Here is a 14,924-nt window from a genome sequence, read left to right as displayed (position 1 = left end):
ACACTCATTTACTAATACAGTCCCTGGAACACTCATTTACTAATGCAGTCCCTGGAACACTCATTTACTAATACAGTCCCTGGAACACTCATTTACTAATGCAGTCCCTGGAACACTCATTTACTAATACAGTCCCTGGAACACTCATTTACTAATACAGTCCCTGGAACACTCATTTACTAATACAGTCCCTGGAATAGACATACAGAGCCTTCAGAAAGTATTCACACCCCTTGACTTTTTCCAAATTTCGTTGTATTATATCCTGAATTTCAAATTGATTAAATTTTGATTTTGTGTCACTGGCCTACACACAATACCCCATAATTGGGTCAGTCTAACCGGTAGTATTGTCAGTCTAACCGGTAGTATTGTCAGTCTTACCGGTAGTATTGTCAGTCTAACCGGTAGTATTGTCAGTCTAACCGGTAGTATTGTCTGTGTGTCAGTCTTACCGGTAGTATTGTCAGTCTAACCGGTAGTATTGTCAGTCTTACCGGTAGTATTGTCTGTGTGTCAGTCTTACCGGTAGTATTGTCAGTCTTACCGGTAGTATTGTCTGTGTGTCAGTCTAACCGGTAGTATTGTCTGTGTGTCAGTCTAACCGGTAGTATTGTCTGTGTGTCAGTCTTACCGGTAGTATTGTCAGTCTAACCGGTAGTATTGTCAGTCTAACCGGTAGTATTGTCTGTGTGTCAGTCTTACCGGTAGTATTGTCAGTCTAACCGGTAGTATTGTCAGTCTTACCGGTAGTATTGTCAGTCTAACCGGTAGTATTGTCAGTCTAACCGGTAGTATTGTCTGTGTGTCAGTCTAACCGGTAGTATTGTCTGTGTGTCAGTCTTACCGGTAGTATTGTCAGTCTAACCGGTAGTATTGTCAGTCTAACCGGTAGTATTGTCTGTGTGTCAGTCTTACCGGTAGTATTGTCAGTCTTACCGGTAGTATTGTCAGTCTAACCGGTAGTATTGTCAGTCTAACCGGTAGTATTGTCAGTCTTACCGGTAGTATTGTCTGTGTGTCAGTCTTACCGGTAGTATTGTCAGTCTTACCGGTAGTATTGTCTGTGTGTCAGTCTAACCGGTAGTATTGTCAGTCTTACCGGTAGTATTGTCTGTGTGTCAGTCTTACCGGTAGTATTGTCTGTGTGTCAGTCTAACCGGTAGTATTGTCTGTGTGTCAGTCTTACCGGTAGTATTGTCTGTGTGTCAGTCTTACCGGTTGTATTGTCTGTGTGTCAGTCTAACCGGTAGTATTGTCAGTCTTACCGGTAGTATTGTCTGTGGGTCAGTCTTACCGGTAGTATTGTCTGTGTGTCAGTCTAACCGGTAGTATTGTCAGTCTAACCGGTAGTATTGTCTGTGTGTCAGTCTAACCGGTAGTATTGTCTGTGTGTCAGTCTAACCGGTAGTATTGTCTGTGTGTCAGTCTAACCGGTAGTATTGTCAGTCTAACCGGTAGTATTGTCTGTGTCAGTCTAACCGGTAGTATTGTCAGTCTAACCGGTAGTATTGTCTGTGTGTCAGTCTAACCGGTAGTATTGTCTGTGTGTCAGTCTAACCTGTAGTATTGTCTGTGTGTCAGTCTAACCTGTAACAGTTGTTGTCGTAGCTGTTGTAGCTCCCGAGGGCCGTCAGGCACCCCAGACAGATGGCATAGGAGAAGAAGATCTGTGTCCCAGCATCCACCCACACCTGAGGGACACAAGACACGCACACAGCATCACACATAGCATCACACACAGCATCACACACACCATCACACACACACCATCACACACACCATCACACACAGCATCACACACAGCATCACACACAGCATCACACACAGCATCACACACAGCATCACGCACACCATCACGCACACCATCACACACAGCATCACACAGCATCACACACAGCATCACACACACACCATCACACACAGCATCACACACCATCACACACACCATCACACACACCATCACACACACAGCATCACACACAGCATCACACACAGCATCACACACACAGCATCACACACAGCATCACACACAGCATCACACACAGCATCACACACACACCATCACACATAGCATCACACACAGCATCACACACAGCATCACACACACCATCACACACACACCATCACACACACCATCACGCACAGCATCACACACAGCATCACACACACAGCATCACACACACCATCACACACACCATCACACACAGCATCACACACAGCATCACACACACCATCACACAGCATCACACACACACCATCACACACACCATCACACACACAGCATCACACACAGCATCACACACACACCATCACACATAGCATCACACACAGCATCACACACAGCATCACACACACCATCACACACACCATCACACACACACCATCACACACACCATCACACACAGCATCACACACACCATCACGCACACAGCATCACACACACCATCACACACACCATCACACACACCATCACACACACCATCACACACAGCATCACACACACCATCACACACACCATCACACACAGCATCACACACACCATCACGCACACACCATCACACACACCATCACACACACCATCACGCACAGCATCACACACAGCATCACACACACAGCATCACACACACCATCACACACACCATCACACACAGCATCACACACAGCATCACACAAAGGACTGCGGCAAGGTGTCAATATTATACTGAAGGAAGACAGACAACAGGATCAGAATCCCTGTTTTGTATTCAGATCAATGCTTTTTTTTGTAAACATTTTTTATGTAGTTTTAAGCAACCTTTTTTTTTACGGTACATGCATGAACCCTAGACCCTTAAACCTTGAACCTCCACAGTACTATACCAGTTCATGCATCTGATTGTTACAGTCATAGGAAATGAAATTATGTTCTAGTGTAGATACCAGAGGCTTTCAATCCTCTCCATGCCAGGGAGAGAACAAAACACATAAATCATAGATCAACATCCTCCAAGTAGATTAGACGTTAAAACTGCCTCTGGGCTTCATTTACACTCATTTATATTCCAAACTAAATTCTGCCTCTGTATGTTGCGCTGTGGTAAGACTGAATATCTAATCAATTATTAGCTCTTGATCTCAAGAGGATTTGAAGAGATGTTAGGGTATCCCATTTTGCCCTCTGATAAACCAAGAGGAATTATCCCTATATTTGCTTATAGCTACGTATACCCGATCCTTTTTAGTCATTTTAGCAGACGCTCTTATCCAGAGCGACTTACAGTAGTGAATGCATACATTTCATACAATTTCATACATTTTTTTCCTGTGCTGGCCCCCCGTGGGAATCGAACCCACAACCCTGGTGTTGCAAACACCATGCTCTACCAACTGAGCTCCCCTGGGGGAGATGTGCCTAGAACAATGGGGTGAGGGGTTTTTGGTTTGAGATTCAGAGAGAATTTCCCTGAAAGCACCACCACACCTCCTATCATCAATATTTACAACTTCAAAATCAAATCAAATCAAATGTATTTATATAGCCCTTCGTACATCAGCTGATATCTCAAAGTGCTGTACAGAAACCAAAGCCTAAAACCCCCCAAACAGCAAGCAATGCATGTGAAAGAAGCACGGTGGCAAGGAAAAACTCCCTAGGAAAAACTCCCTAGAAAGGCCAAAAACTTAGGAAGAAACCTAGAGAGGAACCAGGCTATGAAGGGTGGCCAGTCCTCTTCTGGCTGTGCCGGGTGGAGATTATAACAGAACATGGTCAAGATGTTAAAATGTCCAAAAAGACTGACATTAAGGTGGAGGTATTATGAAGTTAGACAGAGACAGCGTCAGCGAGGGTACAAACCAAGAGAACGAACAGAGCAGAACCTAGCGATGCACAATGGATTTATGCTAACCTGCGTCCCGAACGACTCTCTATTATAGTGCACTACTACCCTATAGGCAACGGTCAAAAGTAGTGCACTATATAGGGAATAGGGTGCCAACTGGCTATACCATTACCATTCAGCCATACTCTCCCATTTATCTCATTTAGTGGGAAAAACAATCTACAACTCACAGTTTTAGCTCCCTGCACCCCGTCTCCACGGAATCCTAACTGACCTCTCAGACATAGTCCTCAGCCTCCGTCCAATAACATTCTTTCTATGGTTCTGATAGTCCTCAGCCTCCGTCCAATAACATTCTTTCTATGGTTCTGATAGTCCTCAGCCTCCGTCCAATAACATTCTTTCTATGGTTCTGATAGTCCTCAGCCTCCGTCCAATAACATTCTTTCTATGGTTCTGATAGTCCTCAGCCTCCGTCCAATAACATTCTTTCTATGGTTCTGATAGTCCTCAGCCTCCGTCCAATAACATTCTTTCTATGGTTCTGATAGTCCTCAGCCTCCGTCCAATAACATTCTTTCTATGGTTCTGATAGTCCTCAGCCTCCGTCCAATAACATTCTTTCTATGGTTCTGATGTTCATTCATGTCCTTTCAGTTCATACACACAAACACACGGAGACACTCACAGACAGACATGGAGAGACACACACACACAGAGAGACACACACGAAGAGACACACACGGAGAGACACACACAGAGAGACACACACAGAGAGACACACACAGAGAGACACACACAGAGAGACACACACAGAGAGACACACACAGAGAGACACACACAGAGACACACACAGAGACACACACAGAGAGACACACAGAGACACACACGGATGGACACACACACAAACTACTGTTGATGTGTTGACATGGCTCCAGCTCTGGCCACATCTCAGAGGACTGAAGGAGGGCTCCGGTCCAGGGAATTACTTTTTGATGTGTTGCCTGATTCCTCATTTGGAGTCTGGATGGATGGAGGGCCAGTGTTTCAGTGTTTCAGTGTTCGGTGATGTTGGGACGCAAGGTAGGATGCAACCTCATGGTCCGACTAAGCAGAGACACTGACTGGAATCTCTCTCTCTCAGACTGTCTTCCCTAAATACATCTTTGTTTTCCAGACAACACAACACTTTTCTGTGGAAGACGTTCCAGTAAAATACCAAGCAGCAGATTATTCTGACAGCAGAAGTGAATCAACAGAACTCATCAGAACTCACTCATCAGAATGAAGGGGGAGAGACAGAAGGAGAGGGGAAGGTATGGGGAGAGGGAGAGGTGGGGGAGAGACAGAAGGAGAGGGGAAGGTATGGGGAGAGGGAGAGGTGGAGGGGGAGAGACAGAAGGAGAGGGGAAGGTATGGGGAGAGGTGGGGGAGAGAGAAGGAGAGGGGAAGGTATGGGGAGAGGGAGAGGTGGAGGGGGAGAGACAGAAGGAGAGGGGAAGGTATGGGGAGAGGTGGGGGAGAGACAGAAGGAGAGGGGAAGGTATGGGGAGAGGTGGGGGAGAGACAGAAGGAGAGGGGAAGGTATGGGGAAAGGGAGAGGTGGGGGAGAGAGAAGGAGAGGGGAAGGTATGGGGAGAGGGAGAGGTGGGGGAGAGATAGAAGAAGAGGTGGAGGGGGAGAGTGAGAGGTGGAGGGGGAGAGACAGAAGGAGAGGGAGAGATAGAAGGAGAGGTGGAGGGGGAGAGTGAGAGGTGGAGGGGGAGAGATAGAAGGAGAGGTGGAGGGGGAGAGGGAGAGGTGGAGGGGGAGAGATAGAAGGAGAGGTGGAGGGGGAGAGGGAGAGGTGGAGGGGGAGAGATAGAAGGAGAGGGAGAGATAGAAGGAGAGGTGAAGTATGGGGAGAGGGAGAGGGGAGGAGGGCACACAACCGTCCTCAGAGAGAGAACAAACCCTGTATTGTCCCTGTTAAAATCTAATTAAACATGGTGTCATAAGCAATGGCACCTTTCTCTCTCTCTCTCTCTCTCTCTCTCTCTATCTCTCAACTTTGCTTTCTGTCCTCTCTCCTCTCCATCCATCTCCTCTCCATTTCTCTCTATCCCTCCATCTCTCCCACTTTACATTACATTACATTACATTTTAGTCATTTAGCAGACGCTCTTATCCAGAGCGACTTACAGTAGTGAATGCATACATATTCATACATTTCATTTCATGCATTTTTTTGGTTCCTACACAGTCTTTTTCTCCCCCTCTCGTGCTTTCTTCTCTCTCTCTTTTCTTCTCTCTCTCCTCACTCTCTCCTGCTCTCTTGTCTTTTTTCTTCCCTCAATCCCGATCTCTCCCTCTCTCTTTTTCTTTCTTCTCTGGCTCTCCTTTGCTCTCACACATTCCCTCTTCCTCATTAATCAGCACAGAGGAGTCTACTACTAGTATCCACATCTCACGCATGATAATCAGCGTATTGGCAGTCAATGGCAGCTTTGATCCAGACGCTATCCCTGAGGTTCACCAAAGACAGGCTGTGATCAATGTGGAGAGCAGAGAGCAGCCCAGTCTAGTAAAGGACTGACTGGCTGACTGGCTGGCTGACTGACTGACTGACTGACTGGCTGACTGGCTGGCTGACTGGCTGACTGACTGACTGGCTGACTGACTGGCTGGTTGGCTGGCTGACTGACTAGCTGACTGGCTGACTAGCTGGTTGGCTGACTGACTGGCTGGCTGGCTGGCTGGCTGACTGGCTGACTGACTGGCTGACTGGCTGGCTGACTGGCTGACTGGCTGGCTGACTGGCTGGCTGACTGACTGGCTGACTGACTGGCTGGTTGGCTGACTGACTGGCTGACTGACTGGCTAGTTGGCTAACTGACTGGCTGACTGACTGACTAGCTGACTGACTGTCTGACTGACTGACTAGCTGACTGGCTGACTGACTGACTGACTAGCTGGCTGACTGGCTGACTGGCTGACTGACTGACTAGCTGACAGGCTGGCTGACTGGCTGACTGACTAGCTGACAGGCTAGCTGACTGACTAGCTGACTGACTGACTAGCTGACTGACTGACTGGCTGACTGACTAGCTGGCTGACTGACTAGCTGGCTGACTGACTAGCTGGCTGACTGGCTGACTGACTAGCTGACTAGCTGGCTGACTGGCTGACTGACTAGCTGACAGGCTAGCTGACTGACTAGCTGACTGACTGACTAGCTGACTGACTAGCTGACTGACTGACTGGCTGACTGACTAGCTGACTGACTAGCTGACTGACTAGCTGACTGACTAGCTGACTGACTGACTGACTGACTGACTAGCTGACTGACTGACTAGCTGGCTGACTAGCTGGCTGACTGACTGACTAGCTGACTGACTGACTAGCTGGCTGACTAGCTGACTGACTAGCTGACTGACTAGCTGACTGACTAGCTGACTGACTGGCTGACTGACTGACTAGCTGACTGACTGACTGACTGACTAGCTGACTGACTAGCTGACTGACTGACTAGCTGGCTGACTGACTAGCTGACTGACTGACTGACTGGCTGACTGACTGACTGACTAGCTGACTGACTGGCTGACTGACTGATTAGCTGACTGACTGACTAGCTGGCTGACTAGCTGACTGACTGACTAGCTGGCTGACTAGCTGACTGACTGACTAGCTGACTGACTGACTAGCTGGCTGACTAGCTGGCTGACTGACTAGCTGACTGACTAGCTGACTGACTGACTAGCTGGCTGACTAGCTGACTGACTGACTAGCTGACTAGCTGACTGACTGACTGACTAGCTGACTGACTGACTAGCTGACTGACTAGCTGACTGACTAGCTGACTGACTAGCTGACTAGCTGGCTGACTGACTAGCTGACTGACTAGCTGACTGACTAGCTGACTGACTGACTGACTGACTAGCTGACTGACTGACTGACTGACTAGCTGACTGACTAGCTGACTGACTAGCTGACTGACTAGCTGACTAGCTGGCTGACTGACTAGCTGGCTGACTGACTAGCTGACTGACTAGCTGACTGACTAGCTGACTAGCTGGCTGACTGACTAGCTGACTGACTGACTAGCTGGCTGACTAGCTGGCTGACTAGCTGACTGACTGGCTGACTGACTGACTAGCTGACTGACTAGCTGGCTGACTAGCTGACTGACTAGCTGGCTGACTAGCTGGCTGACTAGCTGACTGACTGACTGACTAGCTGGTTGGCTGACTGACTGACTGGCTGACTGACTAGCTGGCTGACTGACTAGCTGGTTGGCTGACTAGCTGGTTGGCTGACTGACTGCGTACACCAATAAACGCACACAGGCCTGATAACGACTAGAGTTTCCATGGTGCCACACGTCAATCTAGTCAGCATGATACATTTACTATAAATATGAACGTAACATAGCTATGTAACCTGGTACTTACCTAGTGTAGACATATTTCTTGCCCCCATAGATTCTAACACTCACAGATTTCGTATAATTAATAACCCAGAGATATCGTGTTCATTTGACGTATTTATCACACGTTGTTAGTACACTAACACCGTGTCATAGCCTACTCATCCTCACAGCTGAACAACACCCCATAATAAACAGACAATCCTGGCGTTCACAGGAAAAAGCGGTTGCCTGGCAACCCCGGCTACCTGCTGTTCTGGAGCTCTGGTCGAGGTGCTTCTGTTCTGTCGAGTGATGTCATGACGCCTCAAACATAAAATGCGCACTCATCTCTCTGCCTAGTTGGCTTACTGTAAAATAACTGCTTTTACGTATTAGTTAAAGGTTCTGCACTCTAGTTTTACTGTCCGTACCAGGGTTTATATGTTACAGCTGCTACAGGATATTACCGTAACAGGGTTTATATGTTACAGCTGCTACAGGATATTACCGTAACAGGGTTTATATGTTACAGCTGCTACAGGATATTACCGTAACAGGGTTTATATGTTAGAGCTGCTACAGGATATTACCGTAACAGAGTTTATATGTTAGAGCTGCTACAGGATATTACCGTAACAGAGTTTATATGTTAGAGCTGCTACAGGATATTACTGTAACAGGGTTTATATGTTAGAGCTGCTACAGGATATTACCATAACAGAGTTTATATGTTAGAGCTGCTACAGGATATTACCGTACCAGAGTTTATATGTTAGAGCTGCTACAGGATATTACCGTAACAGAGTTTATATGTTAGAGCTGCTACACAATATTACCGTAACAGGGTTTATATGTTAGAGCTGCTACAGGATATTACCGTAACAGAGTTTATATGTTAGAGCTGCTACAGGATATTACCGTACCAGAGTTTATATGTTAGAGCTGCTACAGGATATTACCGTAACAGAGTTTATATGTTAGAGCTGCTACAGGATATTACCGTAACAGAGTTTATATGTTAGAGCTGCTACAGGATATTACCGTAACAGAGTTTATATGTTAGAGCTGCTACAGGATATTACAGTAACAGGGTTTACATGTTAGAGCTGCTACAGGATATTACCGTACCAGGGTTTGTATGTTAGAGCTGCTACAGGATATTACCGTACCAGGGTTTGTATGTTAGAGCTGCTACAGGATATTACCGTACCAGGGTTTGTATGTTAGAGCTGCTACAGGATATTACCATACCAGGGTTTGTATGTTTGAGCTGCTATAAAAGGGTTTGTATGTTTGAGATGCTATAGGCTACACTATAAGAGCTGCTGGTAGTTCAGCAGGAGCCAGTCGTCTGTACCACGGTCCTCCAGCCCATTTCAACAGTCTTCATCTCTGTCTTTCCTTCTCTCTCTCTCTCTCTCTCTCTGACTCAGTCTTTAGACCACTCCACTATCTGCTGGATGTGATTACAGTGCATCGGTATGCAGCGTTAAACAGTTGAGAAATATAGAGGGTTGTCAGTTCAACTCAGTACGCCATTATATTAAGTCGTCTCTACCTCCTGTAGTCAGCTGTAGTCAGCACCCCACCCTCGCACCTTACCTCCTGTAGTCAGCACCCCACCACCTCACCTCCACCTCCTGTAGTCAGCACCCCAGCACCCCACCTCCTGTAGTCAGCTATAGTCAGCACCCCACCACCTCCTGTAGTCAGCTATAGTCAGCACCCCACCACCCCATCTCCACCTCCTGTAGTCAGCTGTAGTCAGCACCCCACCACCTCACCTCCACCTCCTGTAGTCAGCACCCCAGAACCCCACCTCCTGTAGTCAGCTATAGTCAGGACCCCAGCACCCCATCTCCACCTCCTGTAGTCAGCACCCCAGCACCACACCTCAACCTCCTGTAGCCAGCCCACACCTCTACCTCCTGTAGTCAGCACCCCAGCACCACACCTCAACCTCCTGTAGCCAGCACCCCACCACCACACCTCTACCTCCTGTAGTCAGCTGTAATCAGCACCCCAGCACCACACCTCAACCTCCTGTAGCCAGCCCACACCTCTACCTCCTGTAGCCAGCACCCCACCACCACACCTCTACCTCCTGTAGTCAGCTGTAATCAGCACCCCACCACCACACCTCTACCTCCTGTAGTCAGCTGTAATCAGCACCCCACCACCACACCTCTACCTCCTGTAGCCAGCACCCCACCACCACACCTCTACCTCCTGTAGTCAGCTGTAATCAGCACCCCACCACCACACCTCCACCTCCTGTAGTCAGCACCCCACCACCCCACCTCCACCTCCTGTAGTCAGCACCCCACCACCCCACCTCCACCTCCTGTAGTCAGCACCCCACCACCCAACTTCCACCTCCTGTAGTCAGCCCCACCTCCACCTCCTGTAGTCAGCCCCCACCTCCACCTCCTGTAGTCAGCTGTAATCAGCACCCCACCTCTACCTCCTGTAGTCAGCACCCCACCACCCCACCTCTACCTCCTGTAGTCAGCACCCCACCACCTCCTGTAGTCAGCTGTAATCAGCACCCCACCTCTACTTCCTGTAGTCAGCACCCCACCACCCCACCTCCACCTCCTGTAGTCAGCACCCCACCACCTCCTGTAGTCAGCTATAGTCAGCACCCCACCACCCCACCTCCACCTCCTGTAGTCAGCCCCCCACCCCCCCACCTCCACCTCCTGTAGTCAGCTGTAATCAGCACCCCACCACCACACCATCTGTGCTTCCTGGCAGCTAGCTACCAGTGCTGTCACCGCTCTGAGAGTCCTGAACGGTACCCTTTTCCCTGCATATCACTACTTTCTACAGACATACACATATGGCTGCTCTATTTGGACGGATATGTTTTACTGGGGGAGCTCAGGTAATGTCATTGTGCACACGGACACAAATCACCACATTCGTAATTTTGGTCCCGTCCGAATCTGCCATGTCAGTCATTTTTATTATCCCAGCTCTTGTTTCAGCAATCTCCAACGTCCTATGATAATACTTCTCCCGTGTGAATCGGCAACCCTGTGTTTTCAGGGATATTACAGAGTTTAACAGGAGCTGGGGCCCAGTTTGGGTAAGAACACGGGAACAAATTGATGTTTAAAACAAAAAGTGCTCTATACGTTAGCCCGCAGATGAATGATCTGTTTTGTCACATATCAACTTTCCTAGTGCCGTACTTTTAAAAGACGAAGAAGTGGACAATATTGTGACAATGAATTGATAACTTGCCAAATCCGTCAGGTAATTAAAATGTCTGAAGGTTAAAGTTCACGGTTCTTATTAATATGCATTGTTATTCTGACTTTCTCCGAACTGAAGGTCATTAGGTCACTATTAGACTGTCCCTAGACATGTGAACTGAAGGTCATTAGGTCACTATTAGACTGTCCATAGACATGTGAACTGAAGATCATTAGGTCACTATTAGACTGTCCCTAGACATGTGAACTGAAGGTCATTAGGTCACTATTAGACTGTCCCTAGACATGTGAACTGAAGGTCATTAGGTCACTATTAGACTGTCCCTAGACATGTGAACTGAAGGTCATTAGGTCACTATTAGACTGTCCCTAGACATGTGAACTGAAGGTCATTAGGTCAATATTAGACTGTCCCTAGACATGTGAACTGAAGGTCATTAGGTCACTAATACACTGTCCCTAGACATGTGAACTGAAGGTCATTAGGTCACTATTAGACTGTCCCTAGACATGTAAACTGAAGGTCATTAGGTCACTATTAGACTGTCCCTAGACATGTGAACTGAAGGTCATTAGGTCACTATTAGACTGTCCCTAGACATGTGAACTGAAGGTCATTAGGTCACTATTAGACTGTCCCTAGACATGTGAACTGAAGGTCATAAGGTCACTAATAGACTGTCCCTAGACATGTGAACTGAAGGTCATTAGGTCACTATTAGACTGTCCCTAGACATGTGAACTGAAGGTCATTAGGTCACTATTAGACTGTCCCTAGACATGTGAACTGAAGGTCATTAGGTCACTATTAGACTGTCCCTAGACATGTGAACTGAAGGTCATTAGGTCACTATTAGACTGTCCCTAGACATGTGAACTGAAGGTCATTAGGTCAATATTAGACTGTCCCTAGACATGTGAACTGAAGGTCATTAGGTCACTAATAGACTGTCCCTAGACATGTAAACTGAAGGTCATTAGGTCACTATTAGACTGTCCCTAGACATGTGAACTGAAGGTCATTAGGTCACTATTAGACTGTCCCTAGACATGTGAACTGAAGGTCATTAGGTCACTATTAGACTGTCCCTAGACATGTGAACTGAAGGTCATTAGGTCAATAGTAGACTGTCCCTAGACATGTGAACTGAAGGTCATTAGGTCACTAATACACTGTCCCTAGACATGTGAACTGAAGGTCATTAGGTCACTATTAGACTGTCCCTAGACATGTAAACTGAAGGTCATTAGGTCACTATTAGACTGTCCCTAGACATGTGAACTGAAGGTCATTAGGTCACTATTAGACTGTCCCTAGACATGTGAACTGAAGGTCATTAGGTCACTATTAGACTGTCCCTAGACATGTGAACTGAAGGTCATAAGGTCACTAATAGACTGTCCCTAGACATGTGAACTGAAGGTCATAAGGTCACTAATAGACTGTCCCTAGACATGTAAACTGAAGGTCATTAGGTCAATATTAGACTGTCCCTAGACATGTGAACTGAAGGTCATAAGGTCACTAATAGACTGTCCCTAGACATGTGAACTGAAGGTCATAAGGTCACTAATAGACTGTCCCTAGACATGTGAACTGAAGGTCATTAGGTCACTATTAGACTGTCCCTAGACATGTGAACTGAAGGTCATTAGGTCAATATTAGACTGTCCCTAGACATGTGAACTGAAGGTCATTAGGTCAATATTAGATTGTCCCTAGACATGTGAACTACCTTCACGCCGAGAAGAGCCTCCAGGCTTCGGTCAAAACGGTCAACTGTGAATGAGTACATGGGCAGCTTGGTAAAGCTCATCTCAACCGAATCGTCCACTGGAAAAACGGACATGCTGGGGTAATATTTACATACCCGACGCTCTATAGTAACACTAGTCCTGTGTGAATAGCGGTATAGGGGTATGGGGTTATAGGGTATGGGGTAAAGTGGTTGTTCCACTGGATATCATAAGGTGAATGCATCAATTTGTAAGTCGCTCTGGATAAGAGCGTCTGCTAAATGACGTAAATGTAAATGTATAGGGTATAGGGTTATAGGGGTATAGGGTATAATGTGTAGGGGTATAGGGTTATAGGGTATAGGGGTATAGGGTTATAGGGTATAGGGGTATAGGGTATAATGTGTAGGGGTATAGGGTTATAGGGTATAGGGGTATAGGGTTATAGGGTATAGGGGTATAGGGTATAATGTGTAGGGGTATAGGGTTATAGGGTATAGGGGTATAGGGTTATAGGGGTATAGGGGTATAGGGGTATAGGGGTATAGGGTATAGGGTTATAGGGGTATAGGGGTATAGGGTATAGGGTTATAGGGTATAGGGGTATAGGGTATAGGGGTATAGGGTATAGGGGTATAGGGTTATAGGGTATAGGGGTATAGGGTTATAGGGTATAGGGTGTAGGGGTATAGGGTTATAGGGTATAGGATATAGGGGTATAGGGTTATAGGGTATAGGATATAGGGCTATAGGGTTATAGGGTATGGGGGTATAGGGTTATAGGGTATAGGATATAGGGGTATAGGGTTATAGGGGTATAGGGTGTAGGGGTATAGGGTTATAGGGTATAGGGGTATAGGGTTATAGGGTTATAGGATATAGGATATAGGGGTATAGGGTTATAGGGTATAGGGGTATAGGGTTATAGGATATAGGATATAGGGGTATAGGGTTATAGGGGTATAGGGTGTAGGGGTATAGGGTTATAGGGTATAGGGGTATAGGGTTATAGGGTTATAGGATATAGGATATAGGGTATAGGGTTATAGGATATAGGATATAGGGGTATAGGGTTATAGGGGTATAGGGTGTAGGGGTATAGGGTTATAGGGTATAGGGGTATAGGGTTATAGGGTTATAGGATATAGGATATAGGGGTATAGGGTTATAGGGTATAGGGGTATAGGGTTATAGGGTATGGGGGTATAGGGTTATAGGGTATAGGGGTATAGGGTTATAGGGTATGGGGGTATAGGGTTATAGGGTTTAGGATATAGGGGTATAGGGTTATAGGGTGTAGGGTGTAGGGGTATAGGGGTATAGGGTATAGGGTATAGGGGTATAGGGTATAGGGTGTAGGGGTATAGGGTTATAGGGTATAGGGTATAGGATATAGGGGTATAGGGTTATAGGGTATAGGGTATAGGGTTATAGGATATAGGATATAGGGGTATAGGGTTATAGGGTATAGGGTATAGGGTTATAGGGTATGGGGGTATAGGGTTATAGGATATAGGGGTATAGGGTTATAGGATATAGGGGTATAGGGTTATAGGGTATAGGGTATAGGGGTATAGGGTTATAGGGTATAGGGTATAGGGTTATAGGGTATGGGGGTATAGGGTTATAGGATATAGGGGTATAGGGTTATAGGATATAGGGGTATAGGGTTATAGGGTATAGGGTTATAGGGTATAGGGTATAGGGGTATAGGGTTATAGGGTATAGGGTATAGGGTTATAGGGTTATAGGATA

General features: G+C 46.7%; 1 protein-coding gene across 1 annotated transcript in view; it reads right to left on the bottom strand.

The window, feature by feature from the left end:
* The window catches only part of slc6a11b (solute carrier family 6 member 11b), an 85,279-nt gene that overhangs the window by 15,644 nt on the left and 54,711 nt on the right, over positions 1-14,924 (bottom strand). Inside the window, exon 8 of the mRNA XM_029692810.1 lies at positions 1,591-1,694. Coding sequence (XP_029548670.1) covers positions 1,591-1,694 — 104 coding nt within the window. The remainder of the gene's footprint in view (positions 1-1,590; positions 1,695-14,924) is intronic.

Source organism: Salmo trutta, chromosome 16 (genome assembly GCF_901001165.1).
Source record: "Salmo trutta chromosome 16, fSalTru1.1, whole genome shotgun sequence".
In the NCBI taxonomy this organism is placed as follows: domain Eukaryota; kingdom Metazoa; phylum Chordata; class Actinopteri; order Salmoniformes; family Salmonidae; genus Salmo; species Salmo trutta.
Note: the sequence above shows the minus strand (reverse complement) of the source record. Positions and strands in the feature narration are given on the sequence as shown.